Source organism: Loxodonta africana, chromosome 4, assembly GCF_030014295.1.
Source record: "Loxodonta africana isolate mLoxAfr1 chromosome 4, mLoxAfr1.hap2, whole genome shotgun sequence".
NCBI classification, from domain to species: Eukaryota; Metazoa; Chordata; class Mammalia; order Proboscidea; family Elephantidae; genus Loxodonta; species Loxodonta africana.
In genome coordinates this window covers 90,056,898-90,082,815 of record NC_087345.1, presented here as the reverse complement: position 1 = coordinate 90,082,815, position 25,918 = coordinate 90,056,898, and the positions used below count along the sequence as shown (strand labels likewise).

Here is a 25,918-nt window from a genome sequence, read left to right as displayed (position 1 = left end):
CTTCTTCAGAGCAGTTAGTAGATTTGAACTGCTGACCTTTTGGTTAGCAGCCAAGTACTTAACCACTTCCACACCATAGCTCCTTGAAACTGCTTAGAGAAGTTAAAAAAAAAAAAAACTTGCCCAAGATTTCACAGCCAAGAAAACAGAATTCAGATCCAGAATTCTCTGACTCCAAAGAGTCTGCCCTTTTCATGATTTCAAGCTCTTTCTCCAGCTAATGAAAGTGGATTCTTCAAAAAGATACAGATGACTCAGTTTACTTTTCATAAGCATTCTTCTAAATAACACTTGTTAGTGTAAAATATTTAGAAACTACTGGAATATCTAAAGAAGTAAAAAATTATTTTCAGTAATAACTACTGATATTTGGTAATTTCCTTCAAGTCTTTTTTTTCATTCAAATATATATTATTAACAAAATTAGAATAATACTGTAGTTTCATATTTTGTTTTTCACTTAACATTATCTCATGAACACTTTCTCATGTCATGACATAATCTTTGTAAACATGATTTTTAATTACTAAATAATGTTCCATCGTATGAATGGGCCACAATTTTTCAAGTCTTTTATTATTGCCTATTTAGTTTGTTTCCAGCTTTTCACAATGATAAATATCACCTGTTAACATTTTTAATCAATACTTGTCCTCGTCTCTTATTATTTCTTTAAGACAGATAGGGGATAATAGTGGGTAAATGGATATGAATACATAATGCCAAATACAAACTACCAGAAGGGTTCAACCTACCAGTAGAATAAGAGTGGTAACCTCTCCAAGGCTGATTATCATTAAAACACCTTGGCATGTTTTGAAAAGCAGCATGCCATGATTCAATCCCACAGGTTGCCGAGTGTGAAGTGGATTGCGGGGGCAAGGCCGGGCAGGGAGAGCAGTTAGGAGACCGTTGCGATGATCCCGCTGGGACGTGATGGGGGCTTGACGCTAGGCAGTACGGATGGGGGAGACGGAAGCATGCGCTGAACTCGTGGAATATTTGACGAGGGGGGAGCGGTGCTGATCAAACGATTATGCGTCGTGTGGGGTGCAGGAGAGGGAGGAGGCCACTGGTCCCGCGAAGCCGGCTCGGCTCCCCACGCTACGCGGGTCGTTGAGGTTGGCCGAGGCGCGGCCCCCTCCCACTCCCTTAACAGGGACCCTCCCCTTTAAGGCGGGCGCCCGCGCGCACTCCGGCCCCGCCCTTCGGGGGCGCGCGCGGCGGCCACGGCGCCGGCTCCGCCGGGAGCGCACGTGCCGGCGCGGGGCGGAGGAGAGGAGGCGGGAGCGGGTTCGCGGGAGGAGGGGAGGCGCCGGGGGCGCGCGCGCGCGCTGGGCGCTGCTGGGCTGCGGCGGCGGCGGTTACTATGGCGGAGTCGGCCGGAGCCTCCTCCTTCTTGCCTCTTGTTGTCCTCCTGCTCGCGGGCAGCGGCGGGTCCGGGCCCAGGGGGATCCAGGGTGAGTCCCGGGCCAGGGGGGTGGGGACCGGTATGGAGAGGACCCGGCGAGGGCGAGGCCTCCAGCCGCGGCCCCTGGGCTACAGCGCGCCCCCTCCCCACGGGCACAATATGGCCGGGCGGGGGTCCCCGAGGAGTCGGGGTGACCCTCAGTCAGCTTCCCCCGACCTCCAAGGCGCGGCTGCCCAGCCGGTCCCGCGCTCACGCCAGGCCCCTGGGGGCCCGAACCCCCTTTCAGGCGGAACTGGATTCGGGGAGCTCTCGGGGGTCACGCTCCCAGCCTCACCATGTTCCATAGAGGGGAGTCCGGGCTTCCGTCCCCAATACTTGGAGAGCCATGGTTTCTGCACCTCAGCGTGCCCAGGGGCGGAGGGCTTTATTCCCTCTCTCCAGATGCTCTTGGGGGCGCCTTTTCTCCCGGCAAGATTGTGGACTTCGGGCGATGGGATCTTTGGTACTCCGAGGTATCCTGACGTTGAGGGTCCTTGCGCACCGCAGATTATAGGGGGAGGGGTCTCTAACCTTTCCCTCAGATCCAGCACTTGGGGTGGCTCTTCCCCTCCTTTCCCCTCCTCCCTAACAACGTTCTGAGAAAAGGAGCCACATTTCCCCTTCGTTTGGTCCCTTGAGTTCAGTGGGGGCTAAGCCCCCTGCCTCCGTTTCGTTATGCCCAGTAGAAGCTATTTGGAGGAAGTGGGATGAACAGGCCCCTAAACCCTTTTTGGAGCTTGGTTTCGGAATCCCTCTAACCCTCTGAAGTCTAGTTCCAGAACGGTTAATCTGAATCTAGGTGTATTTGCTTTCCTTATTCGCTCCTCCTGCCCACCCCAGGGGCCCCATTCAGTTAATTACCTTGTGGATGCCTTTCAGGTGAAATTCTAGAACCTGTCTCCAACCCCCAAGATTATTTAAAGATCCCACCACTGGAACATCTTCCTGGTCCTTGGTCAGTACTTATTTACCTTCCCACACAATCCCTCTTCCCAGCCCCCCTCCCCACGCACTCCCCTACCCTCACACACCCCTTCCTTATCTTCCATCCCCCAAAACCTTCTGCTCCCTTGATACCACCGCCACCCTTCCCAGTATAGAGGTGGTTACCTTTCTGTGGGACACTCGACAGACAGTCGGTGTGTTGTTTATGAGGCTTTGAGGGCTGAGAAGAGCAGAGAAATCCTAAAATGTTTAATTTAGGAGAGTTGTCTCAAGTATGTTTTGGCATTGGGGTAGTGGATGAAGGTTATATTTGGCATTTCTATTGAAGTGATTATTGACCTGCAGATGGATCTGGGAGAGACAGTCAGGGTTGTATTTGCTCCCTATGTATGAAGGCTGCTGCTTTGACTTCTCAGCAGCCCCTAACCTTTCAGCAGTGGAAGATCAAGTGGCTGTCCTCCCCACTAAAAATAATGATTCTCAGGTGGGTTCAGGCCTCCTTAATAAACCAGACAATCAGAAAAAGACAGAATCCTGCTTTGGAGTCTCAAAAACAAGTTCGTTATCTCTGGCTTTGATTTTTGCTCCTGGTGGTGTAGCCTGTGCAGTGGGGTCTTTGTTCACGTTTCTGCTAAGCACCTCGTGTGTGTTCTTTGGTCTCGCTGCTCTGTGGCATGGGTAACTGTGCTGTGTGGTCTGATAAACATAGTGAAGGTGTATGAATGGAGCCTGACATTTGTGGTGAGATAATGGTCTTGGTGAATAAGGATGCTTGCCGGGCCTTATTATGGGCCATGTTTTTGGAATACATAACATAATGTTATTTTTCTAGTGGGCTAGTAAATAAGGAGACTCAGCCTTCAGGTTTGTCATTTTATATGTGTATGAATAAATCTTTAAATTACTTCCATAGGCATTTTTAACCTCTAATATATACAAGATTTTTAACAACGATTTCCCTGCTGATTTGGTGTAGTCTTTGTGGGGCCCTTCTTGTTGTGAACCTGGTTAAAAATGTTTAATTGATAATCCAACTGGTTCTGAACGGGCAGAGTTCATTTTTTGTAACCTTCTAAAAATGGATGTTTGTTGGGTTGAGGATGGGTGGGCATAATAGAGAGTTAGTTTCTTTTTTTGGTAAATTGGAAATTAGGTTGTGTGTCCAGAAAACATTCTCGAAGGCCTTTAAACTTCTTGGCCAGACACTACAGTTTTTTCCGGGACACATCTAGTTGCCAATAGTTCATGCTACGGAGACCACTGTTGCAAAAGGCTTAAAGTAAAACGTCAGTTCTGGGAAAATAGAGGCTGTGGGATAACAAGAAGTTGATTTTTTTTTTTTTCCCTCCCCTGCGTTTCCTATAGTCTTGCCCTATGTGGGCTGAAGGAGTGGCAGAGCCAGGCAGCTCTGAGCCATGGTACTTGGACTTGATATGAGGGCAGGAAGGGATAGGTGTTTCTATTAATTAATAAGTTAACTTGGACTTAGTAAAAGGCCACTGATAAGGAGAATGAGTTTCAGGCTAGAAACAGCATCCATTTGATAGGTGTACCATGTTTTAAGGCCTAGCTTTGGAATTTTCATGTTAGTATTTTAAAATGTAAAATAAGCAGGACAGGAACGTGACATTCATTCTTCAAGACAAAAGCAGTAAGAGAGACATTTGAAGTCCTGATAGGAACCTTTCGAATTTCTCTGAACAAACTAAAAATCTCATTCCAGGCCAAGCCTTGTCATTTTGTTCAGTGGACACGTGTTTGAAGTACAGTGACGTGAACTCTTGTAGTGAAAAAGAGACTCTGATTAGTTGTGTTAAAACAGCTTCTGGAACAGATATGATTAAAACATATTAAAATGGCTCCTCTGGTTAAAGGTTAGAGCCAGATGGAGGGAGGAGGTTGGTTTGTCACCTCAGAACTTCGCTCCCTTTACAGGTCGTCCTTGAACAAGTAACCTTTCTGTGACTCTGCCTCAGTTTTTCCTCCATAAAGTAAGGAAATGTGCCGCGCCATCCTTATTGGGACATTTGTGAGTCTGACTTACTGATAGCCAGTTGGCTGGGAGGTATTTTTAGACACAGTTTCTGACTTCAGTGAATAAGCAATGTTGGGTTACTTTTTATCTTCTGGGGCAGAATAACATACTCTGTGATTGATAGGAACGCCACATGTCACAGTGTGGTTAATTTCTTATTTGTGCATTTTTGTTGACCCATTTCAGATTTCCTGAAGTTAATTTTGGTCTTTGACAGGCCCTTACATCTGTAGAGCTGACAGCATACCTGTGCTAATCAAAGACAGCGTGGAGGGAGTGACCTGCTCTAGGCTTTATTGGTTTGGCAGTGTTTTAGTTCTTACGCAACTCTGGGTATGTTTATGGCACTATGTAAATGTTACATAAGAACATGGAGGCTGAGAGGTGGCCAGGATGATGACTGTGAGTGCAGGAAGGTTGGACTGAGGACTTCATCTGAAAGGGCCCTGGGGATCTGCACTCAGTACAGGAAGAAGCTGCACTTCATTTTCTTCCAAAAACCTTTTTAGATGATTGTGTCTTTCAGGTGGACTGCTATGTTATAAATAGGTTTATTCTCCACCGGTGAGCTAATTGTAACCTTGCTACCAAAATATGAATCAGTAAACCGAGGAGACGACGAGCCGTGCCACTTCTTTCAGCATGTCCTGTTGAAGCTGCTTGTTGCATTTTGGAACAGGAGTTGAACTGCGTTGCAGCCTGTTCTCATAATAACTCAGGAGTACAGGGTGTTGAGGTGGGATGGGATTCTCAGTTCTCAGCTCCTTAGATCTTCTTTAATTCTGAAGGTTATATTAGAATACTGAAGTGCCTCTTGTTTTAATTTTTGAAATCTTTATTGTTGACTGTTCAGTTTTTGCTCAGGACAGCCATGAACCCTAGTTCTGGAATCTTACCTCTTTGTCTTGAATTCTTGTGTTATTTGTCTGTTATAGTAAGAGTTGATGTAAGAGGATCTTATCTCGTTTTTCCTCTTTGTATTCACAAAAAGAAAATCCTGGAGTTCTCTTTCCCAATAACCCTCTGATGGTGGAAGTGCTGCAGGCATCCATAGTGCATCAGTTTTGCCTGGACTAGGTAGGAATGCTGAACCCTTTTAAGTAATTAGCTCCTCAGACTGGACAGTTCCCCTGCAGTCTAATTTATATTTCCCTTGTTCTTCAGGCACTACGCAGCAATCAGGTTCAAATACCTGCTCTCGGTTTTGGTCCCCTCAGTTTCTCTGTCACGCACGGTTTGAGCAGAGCTTGGGCTTCAGAGGCACGGTTTCAGCTCTTGTCTCTTCTCCGCCTGTTCACTTCTCCACCATGGATAAATGGAGCACCAAGCAAATATACTCTTCCAGAGCATGTCTTTCTTTCCTTTACTTGGTAGAGTTGCCAGAGTTGGGTTTAGCTGTGAAGTTTCCATCCCAGGCAGTGTTACCTGCTCTTGCCCTGGGTTTCAGGGAAAGGCAGTGCTACTTAGGCACCCCTGGTGTTTTTTTTGGCTTTCTTCTCTCTTCCGGGTCATAAGCCTGCATTTGTCTTGCTAAATGTTTTGAATTTAATATAAAGAAAGTAACTGCCTTTCCCTTTAAAGTATCAGATCGCCACTAACATTTACATAGTTACCTGTAAGAGATTTCTTTAGTCCTTTGGTTGGTTGTGTGCCTGAAACAGTTGTGTGCCTTTTATACTGACCCCATGTGATGGAGTAGAACTGCCCCATAGGGTTTCCTGGGCTGTAATCTTTATGGGAAGGAGCTCTTGTGGCCCAGTGGTTAAAGCGCTCAGCTGCTAACCTAAAGGTCAGCGGTTCAAACCTACCAGCCACTACATGGGAGAACGATGTAGCAGTCTGTTTTTGTAAAGATTTATAGCCTTGGAATCCCTGTGAGCAGTTCTGCTCTATTCTGTAGGGTTGCTATGAGTCAGAATCGACTTGGCAATGGTTTTGGCTGTTTTTTTTTTAATCTTTATGAGAGCAGATCAGGGCAGATTGCCTTCATTTCTCCCACAGAGCTGCTGGTGGGTTTGAACCAGTGATCTTTTGGTTAGCAGCTCAGCTGAGTGTTTAACCATTATGCCACCAGGGCTCCTGGAACAATTCTAGGCATGGGGCAATAACAGAACAAGATAGATGAAAATTCCTGAATCCCTCCTGTAGCAGACTTTATAATTGGGACAGCTTAGACTGAGAGTAAGTAAATACGTAAACAAAAAAATTAGTGCTTTGAAGAAAATAAAATAAAATAGAGTGATATGCTACAGTGTGTCTGGAGCTGCCATATCACATCTCTCTCGACTTCATTGTTTCATCTGTAAAATGGGGATAATATGTTAGTCATACAGGTAGTCGTGGCACAATAAAATTGTATCATGTGGAATTCCAAGGACCTCCAAATGGTTTCCCTGAACCAGAATTTTAATATATACAGTTAGAAGTCTCATTTCCAGCCTCTAAATAAATTAAAAAATATATATAAATAAAAAATAGACGTGTATATATTGAGTGCCTGCTATGGTGATCTAAAGAATCCTTTAACACATATTTATTGAGTGCCTGCCATGTGCCAAGCAGGGTTGTAGGTGCTAGGGATACAGTAGTGAACAAAAAGAGACAGAAAATTTTTGCCCTTGTGAAGCTTAACTTTCTGACAGGTGAGATAGTAAACACATAAATAAAATATAAGGGGATTCCGCCAACCACAGTCTGTCCTCTGGCCCCCCAAGGTTCCTGGCCCTTGGTGGATACACACCTTCTCCCAGCTATTCAAACACCAGTCTAGGTACTGCTATGAAGGGATTTTGGGAAATTATGAGGGTGGGAACGACCTGATCAAATGAGCCCTTTAAAAGCAGAGAGTTTTCTTAGCTGGTTACAGAAGAAAAAAAGATATGCTCTCCAGAGGGCTTTGAAGAAAGCAAACATCCATGTTGCAAATTGCTTGTGGGGGCCGTGTGGCAGTGAACTGTGGGCAGCCTCTATGAGCTGAGAGTGGTCCCTGGATGACAGCTAGGAGGGAAATGGGGACCTCGGTGCTACAACTGCAAGGAAATGGATTTTTCCAACAACCAGTGAGCTTAGGAAAGGGCCTAGGCCCCAGATGAGACATAGCCTCAACTGACACCTTGATTTCAGCCTGGCAAGACCCTGAGTAGAGAATCTAGTCATGCTGGGCCTAGACTTCCGACCTATAGAAACCGTGAGATAATAGGTGTTGTTTAAAAAAGGAGGAAAAAAAAAAAGTCCATGTATGTGTGTGTATATGTGTTTGTACATATAGAATCAGATGGTGATGTGAAGAGAAATAAAACAGGAGAAAGGGGATAATGAGAAATATCCCCCTATCTGCATGAGGGTACTTGAGACCTGATACCCAGCCATCCCATCAGTGGACATCGGGTATAAAAAGAAGTCCTTGACCACATGTGACTTCCATCTACAGCCCAAAACCTCTTCCTATATATTTGTGAGTATTTGGAGGGGGAGGGAATTGTGGGTTCTTTGGAGATAAGTTTTTTAGATGGTTGGGATGTTTGAGTTGAGGAATCTGGTAATTGAGGAATATTTGTGGAGAACCTACCTTGCCCCAGATTCTTCTATATTGTCTTGGTGTGTACTTGTATATTACGTTCTGCACTTGTAGTAGATAAGTGTAAGCCACATTAAATTGGTGTTCTTTTCTAATCTCCGGGATGTGCCTAGCACCAAGCTGAGTGTTCAGAGGGATACTGTCCTTGCCCTGTAGAAGTTTACACACAAACTGACTTTCCTTCTGCTTACTACCACAAAAGTGTGAAGAGTTAAGACCCTTCTCATTCATTGGGATGGCGTAGTAAATAAAGACATCTAATTTACTGAGTGCTCACTTTATCCAGACATTATGCTAAGCACTTGTGTTGTATCATTTCCTCCCTTACTGTTTTTCTCTGAGGCATTGTTTTCCTCACTTTACAGATGAGAAAACTGGGGCATAGACAGGTTAAGCAGTAGGCCCAAGGTCTAGCTGCCTCCAAAGCAGGTGCTCTAAGTACTGTACAATATACTATGATTACTGTTAAAATAAGCTTCTAACCAGTCTCTCTGCCTCTAGCCTACCACCTGTCCTAGGCTTTACTGCTGGATTTAACTTTGAAAAACACAACTTCTCCATCTGATGGTTCCAGCACTTTCATGTGGCTTGTAAGATCTACTCCAGAACCCTTATCCTAGCTGGTCAGTCTAATGTGGTCCTAGTTCTCCTTACTGCCTCATATCTTGCCTTGTATTTTTCATAGCCCTTTGTCTTTGCTGTTCCTTCTCTCTGGAATGCCCTCCCCTCCCCGCCACCCAACCCCTTCCTAGCTGAATCCAGCATCCTCCAAGGCAGGACCTTCTTTGTCCGCCTGCACCCCCCCGATCCATAATTCCATCCTCTCTGCCTTTCTCCTTGGACCGTATTGGTAGTATGGAGATCCACAGTGTTCTTTAGTTATTTGCTGCTCTCATTCTCCCACCCTCTACCCCCAAAAAGTAGGTGCCAGGAACTGGCTTGTTCTTTTTTATATGACTTTGGTCTGTCACAGAGCCTTGCATACTTTAAGAACTTAATAAATTTGTTTAATTGAATTCATTTATTTCTTTTTCATTCCCTCACCAAAGTCCTGGGGAAATAATTCCAATTCTGTCCTGCTGTAATTTTATAATCTCCTTGTATGTGTAGTTTTTATTCCAGTTACTCAAAAATGCTGTAAACATTTGTGAGTTACCGTGGACATCATAATCTCTCTCTACCTCGCTTCTTTCATCTCTCTCTATCCTACCACCTACCCATTTTATTTCAGCCAAATGAACTTGATCTCAACCTCATTTGTTTTTTTCTCAGCCTTGCCTGATTTCTTCTCCTTCATTGTCCCAGTTGCCTAAGAGAATCATTCCTAGCCGTCTTCTCACTCAAAACTGTGACATACACTGTCTCCTCTCCACTCATCTATAGCATAGTAAATAGGTCAGGAAGAAAACACTTCAAGTACCAGCGATAAATATTCTCCCTTGCCCTAATGAGCCAGAAGTATGTCTGGTTATGCATACAACAAGGAAGGAAAACAGAATGGTTTCTGTAAGTGAAGGAGAAATTCCACGTTACCGGTGGATAGGCTAAATACAGCAGCCAGATCTGTTCTTTGAGCTCCTAGGAACGTTGAACACCCTCCCTCCTAATGATGCCCTTTCAGTTTTACCTTGACCTTCCCCCGGGCAGCAGGTGGGCCCTTGCTAGATGTTCAGGTATTTACAGCCAGCCGTAAATTAAGTTGCAGTGACAGGACTCCTTAGCATAAACATCAAACATCTCTTTTGAGTGAGAACAAAGCTTTCATTCTCTAGACCTGAGGCTTAAAGTTGAACTTGTTTAAACAGCTCTCTCGGGCTGGGTTTGTCTCCAAGTAGGATGTCAGAAAGGCAGTTTGTAGAATGGATATAAGTGTGGAGCTGGCTTTTCAAACACCTTCCTCTTATGCAAACCCCTTTCAGAGACCTTTTCCCAGGTCGGAATTAAATACCAAGCTTATCAAGTGTCTTATTGTTAAATCTGTGGGGTTCCCCCCTGCATATAAATAGCTGCCTTTATTAAGTCAGTTATATTTTTTCATAAGTGCTTTTTGCCAGTGCTTTTTTGTTTGTGTTTATTTGTTTAGATACCAACAAATAGACATGTAAAATTTGACTTTATTATAGGCTCTTGAGTACTTGAGAGCTTTTTTGTTATTGTTTTAATGTATTTTTCAAAGCTGATATTTATGGTTGTGAAAGGTAAAAAAAAACTTGGGTCTTTTCTACCGTTAGTATCTGATTGCCTTACTTCAGTGCTGTAAGGTCTGTCTACTCTGATTGCTGATACAGTACCCAGAAGAGAAGACACACAAAACACACGCACCAAACCCACTGCTGTTGAGTCTGGGCTGTAAGTGTTGTGGAAGCCAGTCACCGGAACTTTCTTCCCTGGGGTCACTGGGTGGGTTTGAACCTCCAGCCTTTCAGTTAGCAGCTGAGCACACACCGTTTGCGTCACCCAAGGACCTTGGTACAGTACTTAAAACCCATTGCCATCAGGTCGATTCTGACTCACAGTGACCCTATACAGGGTAGGAGTGCCCTATAGGGTTTAGAAGGCTGTAATCTTTATGGAAGCAGGCTGCCCTATGTTTCTCCTGTGGAGCAGCTGATGGGTTTGAACCATCAACTGTTTGGTTAGCAGCCAAGCGCTTTAATCACATACCACCAGGGGTCCCTTGGTACTAGTAGTACAATAAAAAAAAAAAACACCAAACAAGTTGCTGTTGAGTCAATTCTGACTCATAGCGACCCTATAGGACAGAGTAGAACAAGAAGCAGCTGGTGGATTCGAACTGCCAACACTTTCGTTAGCAGCCAAGCTCTTGAACCTGATTCAGGATTTTTACAAACACTTTGGCAGTTGTCTAGATCAATAGTTATTGAACAACTTTTTTTTTTTCCTTTTTTAAAGGCAGTAGGAGCCTTTTTAAAGTAAAGATGTAGGAATGTGTATAAAACACATAAAAGCTGAAGGACTCTAGCGGAGCCCCCCCTCCCATAAATTGTTAGACTAAGATTTATTTGCGTGCCTTCTGTTTGTCATGCATTCTGCTCGGTACCAGTGAGAAAATTGGGAAGAAAAGGACACTGGCTCCCCCCCTGTGGAGTTCAGGGGTTCCTGGACATCTTGGAGAGAACCTAGGGCTCCAGGAAGAACACAAATTTGAAGAACACTATACCTTTAGCTTTTTTCCCTACGCATGTGCTAGTTTTTTGTTTGTAATTAAAATTATACATGTTTTACAAATTCTCTTTGCATTAACAATAGATCTTAGACTTTTTTTTATGTTATAACATGGCTCAGTGGTTTTTTTTTTAATTGAGGTAGAATGCGTATAAAATAAACCATTTCAAAGTGTACAATTCAGTGGCAGTAAGTACCTCTGCAATGTTGTGCAACCATCACTGTTATCTCGTTCCAGAACTTTTTCATCATCCCAAAAGGAAACCCTGTGCCCATTAAACAGTCACTCCCCATTCCCTCCTCCTGCCAGTCCCTGGTAAGCACTTTTCTGTCTCTGGATTTACCTGTTCGGGGTGTTTCATATAAATGGAATCATACAATATGTGGCCTTGTGTGACGGGCTGGCTTCTTTCACTTAGCATGATGTTTTCCAGGTCCATCCACGTTGTAGCATGTATCAGTGCTTCATTCCTTTTTATGGCTGAGAAGTATTTTCTTGTATGGATATACCACACTTTGTTTATCCATTCATCAGTTGATGAACATTTGAGTTGTTTCCACCTTTTGGCTGTAGTGAAACATACTGTCATGAGCATCCATGTGTAAGTATCTGTTAGAGTCCCTTTTCAATACTTTGGAGTATACCTAGGAGTGGAATTTCTGGGTCAGATCATAACTCTGTTTAGTTTATCGGAGAATCACCAAAGTGTTTTCCACAGTGGCTGCAACATTTTACATTCCCACCAGCAATGTGTGAGGGTTCCAGTTTTCCATATCCTTGCCAACACTTCCAACATTTGGTATTTTGTTTTTTTTTAATGGCCATCCTAGTGGTTGTGAGTAGCATCTCGTTGTGGTTTTAATTTGCGTTTCCCTAATGACTATGATGTTGAGCATCTTTTCATGTCCTTTTTGGCCATTTGGATATCTTCGTTGGAGAAACGTCTAATCAAGCCCTCTGCCCAATTTTTAAATTCGGTGTTTGTCTTTTTGTTGTTGAGTTGTAAGAGTTTTTTTTAACTAATTCTGGGTACTAGACCTATTTGCAAATAGTTTCACTCTCTTGTTAATGTTCTTTGACACACAAAAGTTTTTTTTTATTTTGACGAAGTCCAGTTTATTTATTTTTTCTTTTGTTGCTTATACACGTCTAAGAACCATTGCCAAATCTAAGGTCAAGAAGATTTACCGCTGTGTTTTCTTTTAAGAGTTGTATAACTTTTAGCTCTCATATTTAGGTCTTTGATCCATCTTAATTTTTGTATATGGTGTGAGGTAAGAATCCAACTTCATTCTTTTGCATGTGAATATTTATTTGACCCAGCACCATTTGCTGAAGAGACTTATTTTTCCCTGAGTAGCCTCGGCACTCTTGTCAAAAATCAGTTATCGTAGATGTATGGCTTATTTCTGGACTTTCACTTCTATTCCATTTATATGTCTACCCTTATACCAGTACTACAGTTTTGATTTTTGTAGCTTTGCAGTAAGTTTTAAAATTGGGTAGTCCTCCAACTTGGTTCTTTTGGAAGATGGTTTTCGTTATTTGATGTTCCTTGCAATTCCATATAGATTATAGGATTAAAAAAAAATTTTAAGATCAAGCTTTTCCATTTCTGCATAAAAGGCCATTGGTATTTTGATAAGGATTACTTTGAATCTGTAGATTGCTTTGGGTAAAGGCTGAATGCGTATCTTCTCATCCGGTTGCCCTCAGGTTGACTCTGACCCACGGTGACCCCGTGTATTGCAGAGTACAACTGAGCTCCATGGGGTTTTCATGGCTGTGACCTTTCAGAAGCACATCCCCAGGCCATTTCTTCTAAGATTCCTCTGAATGGGTTCAAACCACCAACTTTTTGGTTAGTAGCTAAGTGCATAACCATTTGCGCCACTCAGAGACTCCGTATCATATTATAAATGGTATATCATTTAATTCATCTCATGTTGGTGGACAATTTGGGTTCTCAGCTTTTTTGGTAACATATGTATAGTTGCAAAAAATCCTGTTATAAATATATTTGTGCACCTATGAAACCCTGGATGAATATATGTCAGACATCTAACAGTAACTATCTCCAGGCCAGGAATTAAGGGGACTTTCAACCTCTATATTATATATTTCTGTGGTGTTTGAAAAAAATTTTTAACAAGGAAACGTGGATTACTTTTGTAAGCAGAAAAAAAGTCTGGTAAAGATAAAGTTTATTTAAAAAAACCAAAGCCTGGCATGGTGTTGTTGTTATTAGGTGCTGTCGAGTCAGTTCCGACTCACAGCAACACTATGTGCGATAGAACGAAACACTGCCGAGTCTGGCGCCATCGTCACAAATCGTTGTTATGCTGTAGCCCATTTTTGTAGCCACTGTGTCAGTCCATCTCGTTGTGGGTGACCCTCTGCTTTACCAAGCATGATGTCCTTCTCCAGGGACCAGTGCCTCTTGATAACATGTGCAAAGTATGTGAGACGTAGTCGCGCCATCCTTCCTGGCTTCTAAGGAGTGTTCTGGTTGTACTTCTTCCAAGATAGACTTGTCTGTTCTTTTGGCAGTCCATGGTATGTTCAGTATTCTTCTCCAGCACCACAATTCAAAGGTGTTGCCAATCTTTTTCAGTCTTCTTTATTCATCGTCCAGCTTTCACATGCCTATAAGGTGATTGAAAACACCATGGTTTGGGTCAGGTGCACCTTAGTCTTGAAGGTGACATCTTTGCTTTACAACACTTTAAAGAGGTCTTTTGCAGCAGATTTATCCAGTGCAATGTGTCGTTTGACTTCTTAACTGCTGCTTCTGGTATATACCAAGCCTGGTATACAATATGCATAGTAGCGTAAGTAGTATATGCAGTGATTGGACCTCCCTAACAAGTAGAATCACCAAAATTGACATGTTGAAATTAGAAAGCTTATTAGCAAGTGAGGGCGTTGATCTCTTTGACTTGGTCTCAGAGAATTGGTGGAAGGAGAGCAAGCAGTAGGTTTGGAGATGTTGGACTACAGATTCTCTTGGATAGATGGGCCTGCATGTAAAGCACAATGTAGTGTAGAAGCTTTACTAGATAAAGATGGTACCACGGATCTCTTAGTGAGATCTTGTCCTTATTGGATATAATTGGGCTAGCAAAGATATGAAGCAGACCACCTGATAATGAGATTGGAGAAGCCACAGAATTGGGTCAGACAGCAGTGACTGGAGACTAACTTTTCAGACATGAACAAGACTTAGTAATGTTGGTTAAGAGCCCATTCATAGGATAGGAGGTCTTAGAACTACCAAGGAAATCCATGAAATCTGATCCAGAGTATTCAGTGAAATTAATAAAGGAAGTAATTGCAAGTCATCTGGAAAAGGAAATGCTTGATCACTCCTGGACTATTTAAAAATGTGTATGTGCCTAAAGCTATGTACCTGTGGAAATACATATCCCCCAATTCTTTCGAAGTAGACAAGTTGTAGATGTTGGAAGTCTTTAAGGTGGAGGAGGATGAAGTACCTACACAGGACCTGGAAACGTAGAAGAAGACTTCTCTTAAAGAAATAAGAGTGAGACCTAATATCACAGAAAGAGACAGCTGGGTATCATGTGCTTTGTGAGGAAAGTACTCAGCAGCTATGAATATTCTAGCCAAAAAAAAAATAAACCTGAATCAGATAAATGCTCTAGATCTAACTATTAGTTTATATAAAACACAGAGAAGAGAAGAACATGTTAAATGATACCATGGGGAGTTAATCAACAAAATCTGGAATATGGGAAACTATAGGGCAAACGACCTGGTTCCTTTAACAAAAAAGTTTGCAGAGGGAAAAAAGAAACAAAAAAACAGAGGGAGGGGAACCTATGGATTAAAAGAGGTTTAAGAAATATGTCAGTCAAGTATAGTGAAAGGACTTACTTGGATCCAGATTTGAACAATACATCTGTTAAAAAATTTTTTTTGAGACAGTACAGAACATTTGATGATACTAAGGCTATTGTTAGTTATTTTAGGTGTGAGAATGATATTGTGGGAAGCAGGGCAATTTAAAATATGACTTACAGATGATCTTAAAGCCAGTAATAAAAGATTAAAATAAAAACATCAAAGGGGAGGAGAAGCTTCTAGAGAATCAATGCTTGATCACAGTAGGAATAGCTAACATTTAATTAACACTTAACTGTACAAGCACTGTGCTAAGAGCTCTTTGCCCTATCTTATTCCTCAGAGCAACTCTCAGAAGTAGGTCCTGTTGTTATCCCCATTGTATAATTGGGCAGCTGAGGCTGGTACACTTCGGAAACTTGCCCAGTGCTACCCAGCTAGCAAGTAATGAAGCCAGGAGTCAAATCTAGGCTGTCCGACCTCAGAGTCCAGGCTGTTAATCACTATGTAATTATGTCTCTGTAAAGATACTGTCAGTGATAGACAGCAGAGAAACCAAAAGAATTATTTCCTCCATTTGTATTGAGGAGCATACTATAGAAATACACATCCCCAAATTCGTTTGAAGTAGACAGGCTGTAGATGTTAGGTATCTTTTATGGTGGTTAAAGAATTAACACCAATGCTGTGTTCATAATTGGTAAGCAATAAACGTTAGTTCATTCTGAATTTAAATAGTGATAAATGTGCAGGATGTTTTAGACCTGATTAAAGAAGTAGATTTTTGTGACAGATTTTATTTTCCTAAATGACAGCAGCAATATCTCTCATCCCACATGCCCTTCTTACAATGTGACTTTGACTCTCCTCTTACCCACAGTTGGAGTCTATGTTCCCTCCCCTTGAATTTGGGTAGGGGCTTGACTGCTTCATCCTATAGAATATGGTTGAAGTGATGCTATGTGACTTCTAAGGCTAGGCTATAAAAAGGATATAGTTTCTGCCTGGGACCTTGCTCTGGGGAAGTCAGCCATCATGTTGTGAGGAAGTCTAAACTAGCCCTCACAAAGGGACTACTTGCAGAGGTCCAAGACCCCTAGCCAGCAGCCAGCATCAGCCGCCAGATGTGTGAATTGAATGAGCATTCGGATGATTCCAGCCCTCAGCCTTCAAGTCTTCCAGCTGAAATCCTAGATATTATGGATTAAAGACAAGTTGTCTCCACTGTGGAGCCCTGGTGGCGCAGTGGTTAAGACCTCAGCTGCTAACCAAAAAGTTGGTAGTTCGAATCCACCAGCTACTCCTTGATAACCCTGTGGGTCAGTTCTACTCTGTGCTATAGGGTCAGTATGAGTCAGAATCGACTCGACGGCAACGGGTTTGTTTGTTTTTTGTTTGTCTCCACTGTGCCTTGTCCAAATTCCTGACCCACAGAATCCATGTGCATAACAAATGGCTGTTTTACGCCACTAAGTTTTAGGGTAATTTGTTGTGCAGCCATAGTAACTGAAACAATATTCTTTTCCTCCTATCTTGACAGACTTTAAGGTTATCATTGTACATGGCTATTTTGGGGACAAATTTTAGTGTGGGCCTCTAGAATTCAGCCCAGGAGATGCAAAGATGAATGGGGCATTGTCTGTTTCATTAAATGACACCTCAGCCAGTAGAGGTTAGATTAGCCTTTTATTCCTTTAGGTAGAGATCTCCAGGCAGATCCTAGTTGCTGTGGTGAGATCTGTAATAAAAGTTAGGGCCACGGAACGTTACCCACTGGGGCAAGGGAGAAGTGGCAGTATGGCTTCACTAAAGCCCAGGCAGTCTAATAATTTGGAAGTTTTTAAATCTATGTGAGTGTATATGTGTGTATGTACATGTGTGTATGTATATGTGTATGTATATATATATATATATATATATGTATATATGAGCCCTGGTGGCACAGTGGTTAAGCATTTGGCTGCTAATCAAAAAGGTCAGCAGTTCAAATTCACCAGCCACTCCTTGGAAACCCTATAGAGGGTCACTGTGAGTCAGAATCGACTCGACAGCAATGGGTTTGGTTTATATATATATATATGGAGAGAGAGAAAGGAACGAAGAGACAATCTGGACTTTGAAAAGACCTTTAATAAAGTCCATACAAGGTGGTTATTTTAAAGTTGCAAAGGCATCAAAGAAGCTTACATTGTGTAAAGAACTGTCTTTAAAAAAAAAAAAAGAAATAGAATGAGAAGGCAGAGGGGGAAAGAAGATGAATGGACATGGATATAGAGGGTGGAGAGAAGGAGTGTGCTGTCTCATTGGGGGAGAGCAACTAGGAGTATATAGCAAGGTGTATATAAATTTTCATATGAGAGACTGACTTGATTTGTAAAATTTCACTTAAAGCACAATAAAAATTAAAAAAAAAAGCTTAAGGGGCACTGAGTTTCTGTTAAGGGTGATGGAAAAATTTGGATACAGATAGTGGTGATGGTTGCACAACGCGAACGCGATGAATGTAATTAACATCACAGAACTGTACGTGTAAAAAATGTTGAAATTGCAAATGTTTTGTTGTATATATTTTTACCGTAATTAAAAAAAAAAGTAGTGCTTAAAGGGCCAATTCTGTAGTACCAGTTGTGGGGTCAATGTGAAATCAGGAGTCCATGGTGAAACCTTGCTGTTGCCAGTGATGTGGTCATCTTAGATGGTAATACAATAAATCCATGGAAATAAACTACAGGAAGGCTTGGTGAGGCTCTTTGAGTGGACAGAAGACCAGTACAGTGAATCTGATGTGGTGCAGGCAAGAGTGCAGAATGGTGGGTCTAGTCCCTGAAGATGTTCCTAGTGCAGTTGTTGCCCTGAAGGCTAGGAGTGCTGAATGCTGTCGGAAAGGATGTTACAGAAACTGTGTGATGTTGTGGAAAAAACACTGGGCTTGGGATCCAGAGACTGAACTGGAGGCATGGCTCCATTGTTTACTAGTTTGCCATCTGTAAGCCCCTTAACCTCCCTGGGGCTTTATCCTCCTGGAAGTGGGGCAGCTACACCTGGCCCATTTGCCTCACCTCTCTGAGTTCCTGTGGGGATCACATGAGAGAATGAACGTGAAAACTTGATAAGATAACACAACATAGCTGTCTATGCACAGTGTCTTCTTACTGGAACCAAAACTGGGGACATCGTATCCTAATAATACCGGTGCCTCTGATCCCCAGATCAGAGTTGCGTGGAGTTGTGGTTTCTCTTCTACCCTAAGGAAGCTGTAGGGGGTCTGAATAGGGCCCAGGGAAGGATAATTAAATAATCACAGGTTTGGCCTGTCTCATGGATGCTGGAAGAATGAAGGCTGAGAGGCAGCTTAAAATCAAGTCATAAAATCGTGAAGAGTAAGGGCAGCACAGGTGCATTTGGTCACCAGATCTTGGGGTTTGGTGAACTAGAAGGTTGTCCAGTGAAATCTAAAGAAGCAAGTTTAGGGTACCTAAAGAGTGCAGTGTTTCATAACTAGTACTAAATTCATGAAACTTCTTGTCCTCAATGAGTAATTAATATAAGCTAAAAGTCATAAATATTATAGCTTCAAAAAAATTTAGGTACATTCATGGACCTTTATCTGTTAGGACAAACATGGATGTTTTGAAGCGTGCCTCTTGCCTTTTGAGGTCGTTCCTGGCATACTGTGCTCTCCCACGTCCTTCCCCTGGTGACGTGGTCTGAGGCAGTGTTGGGCTGAGTGAGTGGCTGTGAGACTAACCCTGTATGCCGATTCTTGGGAACTCCCAGGTAAGCCCTGGCATCACTGAGTTTCCTCCCAGTATGTGACAGAGGGTAAGAAGTCCCCTTGTCTACAGGTAGGTCATGCATCTTGAGACCCAGCTGTGTTGGGTGGGTGCCTTTATACGGTGCGGCTAGACAGGTTCTGCCCAAGTTGGGACTTGTAATAAGTTTTTTTCAAAAACACGACTTCTCTCATGAATCAAATTTGCATTTACATCCTACCACAAACCACCTTCTAATCATACATTGTAACCACGTTCAAATCCTGCCAAGGTGGTTTTGTCTTTAGCTCAGGTTTGACTAACAAACATGCTAATAACCAAAGTCTATGCTGGTAGGGCTTTCATTCTTGTCACTTTCTAACTTGTTTATATGTAGAGTGATTTCATTACTCTTCTGTGATTTGGTTTCACAAATTGTATTATTCCTACTACCTACCTCTTTGTGGTGGAGTAAGGAGAGTCTGAGTTATGTATTGCTTATGTACACGTATGTAGACTGATTTAACCTGATGAGTCACTGTGAAACAGATTATAAGGGGCTCTTAGCATTAGTCCAGATTTAGCTTTCCAAAGAGAATTGAATTTAGGCTTGTGATTTATGTACATGTACTAAATTTACAGTAAATTCACATGTATTTATAATTTCATTATCACTTACTTTGTTTCAATGAAAAATGAATATTAACAAAAGACTAGCCAAAATGTCTGCCTTTAGCATTCAGGAAAAGGTATATAAAACTTAAAGCAGAATTTCTCAGTGATCCAAATGCTGTGAATTTAAAAATGAAACTGTTCAAATGTAGAGCTGGAAAGGATACCAGAGGTCAGCTGGTTCAGTCCCTTCATTCTGGTTAGTCATGAGGAAAGTGAGGTTCAGAGAGGGTAAATGACTTGCCCAAATCAGGCAGCTAGTTACTGGCAGAGCTGAGACTCACGCTGTGGCTTTTTGCTGTAATTTGCCACTTCCTTAAGGAATGGTTAAAGAGATTGTTTACTCGGGTTTTATTATTATTATTGTTTAGGTTTTACATTGACAGAAGGAATTTAACATTTATTGAGTACCTATTGTCTGCTATGTTATTGTTTAATATGTTATTTTGTGTAGTTACATAGTCCTGTGAAGTAATTATTTATTAACAGTCCCATTTTACAGATTAGGAAACTGAGGTGCAGGAAGATTAATAACTTAAGGTTATATTAGAGCTGATATTTGAACCTTAAGTTATTAGATTAATAACTTAAGGTTATATTTGAACATGGTTAATATTAGATATTATTTTTGAACCTCAGGTCTTTGTGATTGATATTTGAACCTCAGGTCTTTGTGATCTGCCCCTGCCATGATGCCCCACTGGGCTCCTGGTGATAGTGACTCAAGCCTTTTCAGTGGTGTGGAGCAGTAGTAATGGTTATCTTAAAAAAATTTTTTTTCTCAGCTTTTCCCTCATTCTGTAAAATATATAGATATACGCAGGTATCTGTAGAGAGAGCCTTTTTCAGAGGACCCATAGCACTCAGCCCATGTTTGGCTAATCTTCACACCATCTCTGTAAGATAAATGATGTTTTCTGGTTGGGCAATGGAGGCCCAGAGAGGTCAGTTGCTTATCACAAACCCACATGGCCCAACTCCCAGTTCCGTTCTTCGTCCTGTCTAGCATGGATTTCACCACTTTTGTTCTTTCCTGTCTTACACCAAGATTGTTTAAGTACTTCCCAAAAATAATGAGCCACGTGTGGGTGTGTTCATTCTCCAGAATGAATCACTGTGAAAAAGGCCGTGAACCAACCAAAGGAGAATAAATATCTGGAACCAGAGAGACTCCTGTCTGTCCTGCCGCCTAATTGATGGGCTCTGAAGTGAGCTCTTTTTAAAAAGGTGGCTGTGTGTCTCACGGCGGTTGGAATAGTCCTCTCTTGAAGTTAATTGCCTTTTCTTGCTTTCCAGAGTAGACCAAATGCTGTTCTCTTTGCTGGACATCACAACACACATATTGATCGGTGTGCTCTCCACAGGGAGCACCCTTTTGTGCCTGGATGTCTCACTGACACCAAAACCAAACTCGCTGCCACTGAGTGGATTCTGACTCATAGCAACTCTGTAGAACAGAGTAGAACTGCCTCATAGAGTTTCCAAGGAGTGACTGGTGGATTCGAACTGCTAGCCTTTTGGTTAGCAGCCTTAGCTTTTTAACCATTGTGCCACCAGGGCTCCACTGACCCAAAAAGGGACAGGAATTAGCGTTCTTAGATCCCAGTCAGGACTCCAGTGTGCATAAAAGATCGAGTATTTTGAGAGTTGCAGAAGTAAAATTAAGTTAGCAACAATAATAAAAGGAACAGATGAAGGTATTTGGGAGGCAAAATTAGGAGATTCCTTAGTCTTTCTTGTGCTTAAAAGAGTTGAAATAGAAATTTAGGAAGAATTTACTTTTTAAATTGCTTTGATGACTTGGATCTTCATCTAAAGGGTGCCTACTTTAAACTTTGAACCTTTAAAAAATCCACTACCTAAGCCCTTCAGCAGTTAGCCACCTGTTTCGAAAGTTCTCTCAAAAGAATGGGATCTGATCAGACACTGAAAAATATGGTAGGGCACGTGGTGACCATCTCCGCTGTCAGAGTACCTGCAGTGTGCTCTTCTTCGTCTCCTGGGGTGGGAAGAGCAAGGGCTTGTCTCCTTTGTAGAAAGCCTGAGGAGGGAGGGGTTAGACATTGCAATATTTAGAATCTGTCTTGGGATTTGAAAGGCCAAGAGATGCCTTCCAGTGTATTAGAGTAAGAGACGAAGATAGACTGTTTACTGCTTAAAGGAGTAAGCTATGACACGGTAATTTTTCATGGGACTTGTCATAAGTGTCTGTTCTCTGGGGGCCTTAGTTAAACATGTTCCTGCGTAGTATACAGGTAGTATTCACTGAGTGTCCAATCTGGGGCTTGGGTGGGCCCCACCATCTCCATCCCCTGATGGGTGACTGCTTCAGTCAGTCCTGTGAGGCCCAGCCTAAGTGTTCCAGTGGCCAGAGCCACGCTCCTGCCCATCCCAAGAGGTCAGGGCTAGGTTAGGCTCATTGGAGACAGTATTGGGAAGAACCAACTGCTGCTGTCTGTGCTATTCTTGTTAGAGGGATAAATAAAGGATTTCAGATTCCAGGGCTGCTGACCTGGCTTTTAGAGGCGCCAAATTCATTTACAGTAATTTCCTGTCAACGGTACACACTTACGTATAATACACAACCAGCAAAATCCATTAGTCCCAGAGATGATTGCATATACTGCCTATTTGGAAAAATACATATTTTTTAAAATGCATTTGTATTTTAACTATATATATTTTAAAGATATATATGTATATACATACATATAAGTGTGTGTACATGTATTTTGTTTTTTTTTTTTTGCAATGATATCCAGGGGCCTTTTAGAGTAGCTTAAATTTATCAAGCACTTTTTTTGTGTGTGTGTGTCATCTTCTTTATTCCTCACATTAACTTTATGAAGTAGGCACTAATACTATTCTCTTTGGGGTTAGATGGTACCAGGGGAGAGAAGAAAGGAATAAAAAATTAGCGAAGCTGGTGCAAGATTGTATAGAAAAAGTTATTCATGTCTGCTTTAGTTATCTTTTTCTCCCCTCATCTTTCTCCTCCAAGCATATAGTCAGAAATAATGTGTACAAGTTGTCGCTGTTTTCTTCGTGAATCAAGGAGACCGCATGTGAAGCTCCTAGCATTTAGTAGTTACTCAATGAGCGAATTTCCCTTTCCTTTCTTCTGGAGAGTATTTGAAACCACTCTGTTTGGGTTCTGGTCTGTGGCTTTTTTTAGTGTTTTTTATGGGGTGATGCTACATCTAGGAACACTTCATAGACAGGATGCTTAGAGAGAAGTCCGTCCCAACTCGGCCCCCAGCTTTGGATGGAGACCTCGAAAGGACTGTCCTTTCGCTGTGCTGGGCACTGTGCTTTAAGTGCTGCCATGGAAGTACGCGGGCCCACAGTCTCAAGAGAGGGGTCCCGACACAGACTAACGACCCTCAAAGGCCTTCACGTGTGAGAGCATGCACACTCCACTCAGGACCCCTTGGGCATGTCCGGCGCCCGGGAGAGAGACTAGGGGAGTTGATGCCTTCAAAGGTGGTTTTTGAAAGGAATTGGGGGGGGTGTCCTATATCCTCTAAAGGGAAGCACCTTCTTCTCATCAGCAAGCCTCGGAATTTGAAGGAAAACTTCTTTCCCAGCCATGTAATCATTTCTAATAAGTCTGAGGCAAAGGTCAGAAGGTAACTTCTCTCATAGGCATACAGTAGAGCACTTAGAGGAGAAAGCCCAGAGCCTAGAAAGCCTTGTTCGTGATCTGAATAAACAGGTGAAAAGGTTGTGCCTCAATTGAAGATTTCTCCATTCTGGCCCCATCTCTATAAAAACCCCTTATTTTGGAATATCGAGTATACTAAGGAATCATATTTCCAAGTTTAGAAAAGCACCTAGGATGAGACCCCACCACCAATGTGTACTCCCAAATTTTCTGCAGCTCTGCTGTGCGCGTGCACCAGCTGCCTACAGGCCAACTACACATGTGAAACAGATGGGGCCTGCATGGTTTCCATTTTCAACCTGGATGGGATGGAGCACCATGTGCGCACCTGCATCCCCAAGGTGGAGCTGGTCCCCGCTGGGAAGCCCTTCTACTGCCTGAGCTCAGAAGATCTGCGTAACACTCACTGCTGCTATACTGACTTCTGCAACAAGATTGACCTGAGGGTGCCCAGTGGTGAGTGGACACCCTTGTTGGACTATTGGCTCGTCTTGGAGGTAGGGCACCCCTGTCAATTCATTCTTTATTCTTCCCCAGTCCTTGTGCTTAATGATGGATAAAGGTACCTTTTTGATGTTTCCCAAGGTGATAAGGACTGGGGTTCCTCTCAAGTTAGGTTTGCAGATTGGGGGATGAGTGAGACAGATGTTTCAAGTTAGTCCCAGAGGTGAAAGCTAGGTTCTGGATAGGGCTAAGCAGCCCTAGGCAGCTGGTGAAGAGTGGAAGAGCCAGGCAGGCAGGGATCACCGTAAGAGACTGTGGGCCTGACCCCAAAGAGATGGCCCCAGAGCTGGGAAGGGACTGCTATGGTGAGAATGGCTGTATAATGTGGAGAGAGGCTAGAAGGAGAAGGATGGTGATCAAGGCTGAGAAATATTAGATACTGCCTCTTTGCAAGCCTGCCACCAGGTGAGTTTAAAGGTTTAGAAGGTATTACTGGGGAGGAGATAAAGGAGGAGGGGAGAGACTTAGGGCAGACCATAGAGGAGCTGTTGTTGAAACTGGCATCTTTTTAGGGAGTTGAGGTGGCAATAGTACTGTGAAATCACAAAGTGGGTTGTGGGTGTGACGGTTGAAAGGGACACCGTAACTACAGAAGTTTGGCATTTGAGAGCATCCAGACAGACAAACTGCCCAGTAAGAGCAAAGAGATCAAGGGCTCCCTGAACACACTGAGATGGAAAGGGGCTTTTTCACTTTGTGGGAGGTGCTGGGGGTAAATAAAACCACAACTTCCCCTCGTTTTCACTCGTCCTTCCCTCCCCCCTTGTCCAGGTCACCTCAAGGAGCCCGAGCACCCTTCCATGTGGGGCCCCGTGGAGCTGGTAGGCATCATTGCTGGCCCCGTGTTCCTCCTGTTTCTCATCATCATCATCGTTTTCCTTGTCATTAACTACCATCAGCGGGTCTATCACAACCGCCAGAGGCTAGACATGGAGGATCCCTCGTGTGAGATGTGTCTCTCCAAAGACAAGACGCTCCAGGATCTCGTCTACGATCTCTCCACATCAGGGTCTGGCTCAGGTACTGAGTTCTTCAGGGCGTTGTGTCTGTTGTTGGCCTTCAGCACTGTTTCCCAGCAGGACAGTGTGTTTATGAAGATGGCTGGGGGCCCTGCATTTGTTTCTACTAGCACTGAGTCATTTGATTTCATAATTTCCTTTCTTTTGGAGTCTGACGTGTAATAAGATAAGATTATGGGTTCACAGACAATCTTTCCCTGGGATTCCAAAGGTCAAGTGCAAAACTCCCCGTTCCAGAAACCCTGCCTCTCTTGGAGTCTTGTAACTGCACATCTATTAAAATTCAGCCGGTTCCACCTGAGCAGTGGAGTGCTCAATTTAAGGGCGCCTTTTGAGAAACAGGAGTGTGCCGGATTCCTGTGAGGTGGTGACAGCTAATCATTGATCTCCGGGCAACCACCAGGGGACTTTAAGGACACCGAGTAAAGCTTAGAGCTGGGATTTGGTGAATCATTGACTCGTACCAGTTGCCCAAGGGTTTTTTGGTGGGGGTTAAAATAGAGGCAGTTTGGTTTCTCAGTACCATTTCCTGTACTGTCTGTTGTTAACCCGGTCTTCCTTAGATGAGGGAATTGAACTGAATACCAGACCTTTGCCATGAGACCAGAATTTAGGATAAAGGGGATTGAGGTTTTTCAGGTCTCAGGGTGTGGATCAGTTAGCTTTTAGTTGTGAGCATGACTGTGAAAGAGTCTTTTCTTGAAGATAAACAATTAGTGACAGTGGTATTCCTTTCTTGGGGGAAAAAAATTATCTCTAAAGGTCACTGTTCCCGTTCTAGCCAACACATGCAAGATCTTATTTATGAGAATGTTGTGTGCGTTTTATGTATGTTTCCTTACCATGTGACAAGACTGTTGTTCTGCAGGGAAATTATGCTGTCAGTCATGGCCAGACGTTCCTCCTTGAACACAAGGAATACTTTGAGCTGTGACATCTCCTGAATTTCAGTGGTTTTGCCTTTATTAAACTCTGCAGTAGAGAGTGCCAAAATGATGGATATATTTAAAAGCTGCATATTTTTAGAAAGAGAGAAAATACGTGGCTTGTTCTCTGCTGAAAGAGGTAGAACAGTGGTTAGAACCACCTGGCTGACTGACCTGATTTGCTGATAGAGGAGGATAGCACTGGTTTTCGAGTCTTTTTAAGATCAGAACTGGCTGAGGCGAGGGAAGGATCGTGCTGGCTATTTAATCACCTGGAGAGAAATGGCTGATAACTACTACTCTCTGGGTGATTTAGTTTATTC

The 25,918-nt window shown here is 42.9% G+C and overlaps 1 protein-coding gene and 1 long non-coding RNA gene across 5 annotated transcripts in view; both read left to right on the top strand.

The window, feature by feature from the left end:
* The first annotated feature begins 1,340 nt into the window (after positions 1-1,340).
* The window catches only part of ACVR1B (activin A receptor type 1B), a 44,610-nt gene continuing 20,032 nt past the window's right edge, over positions 1,341-25,918 (top strand). For 2 of the 4 annotated variants that reach the window (XM_010596737.3, XM_023556567.2), the window contains exons 1-3: positions 1,341-1,460; positions 23,363-23,602; positions 24,422-24,670. In XM_010596737.3, the coding sequence (XP_010595039.1) occupies positions 1,370-1,460; positions 23,363-23,602; positions 24,422-24,670 (580 nt within the window). In that variant the 5' untranslated portion in view covers positions 1,341-1,369. Of the gene's footprint in view, positions 1,461-2,329; positions 2,406-23,362; positions 23,644-24,421; positions 24,671-25,918 lie in introns of those variants that run through there. The other 2 variants (XM_064284202.1, XM_064284203.1) reach the window with 2 other exon arrangements.
* On the top strand, positions 1,467-14,883 carry LOC135231207 (uncharacterized). Its single transcript, XR_010321847.1, has 2 exons — positions 1,467-7,884; positions 11,432-14,883. It is a non-coding gene; the product is annotated as an uncharacterized LOC135231207 (long non-coding RNA).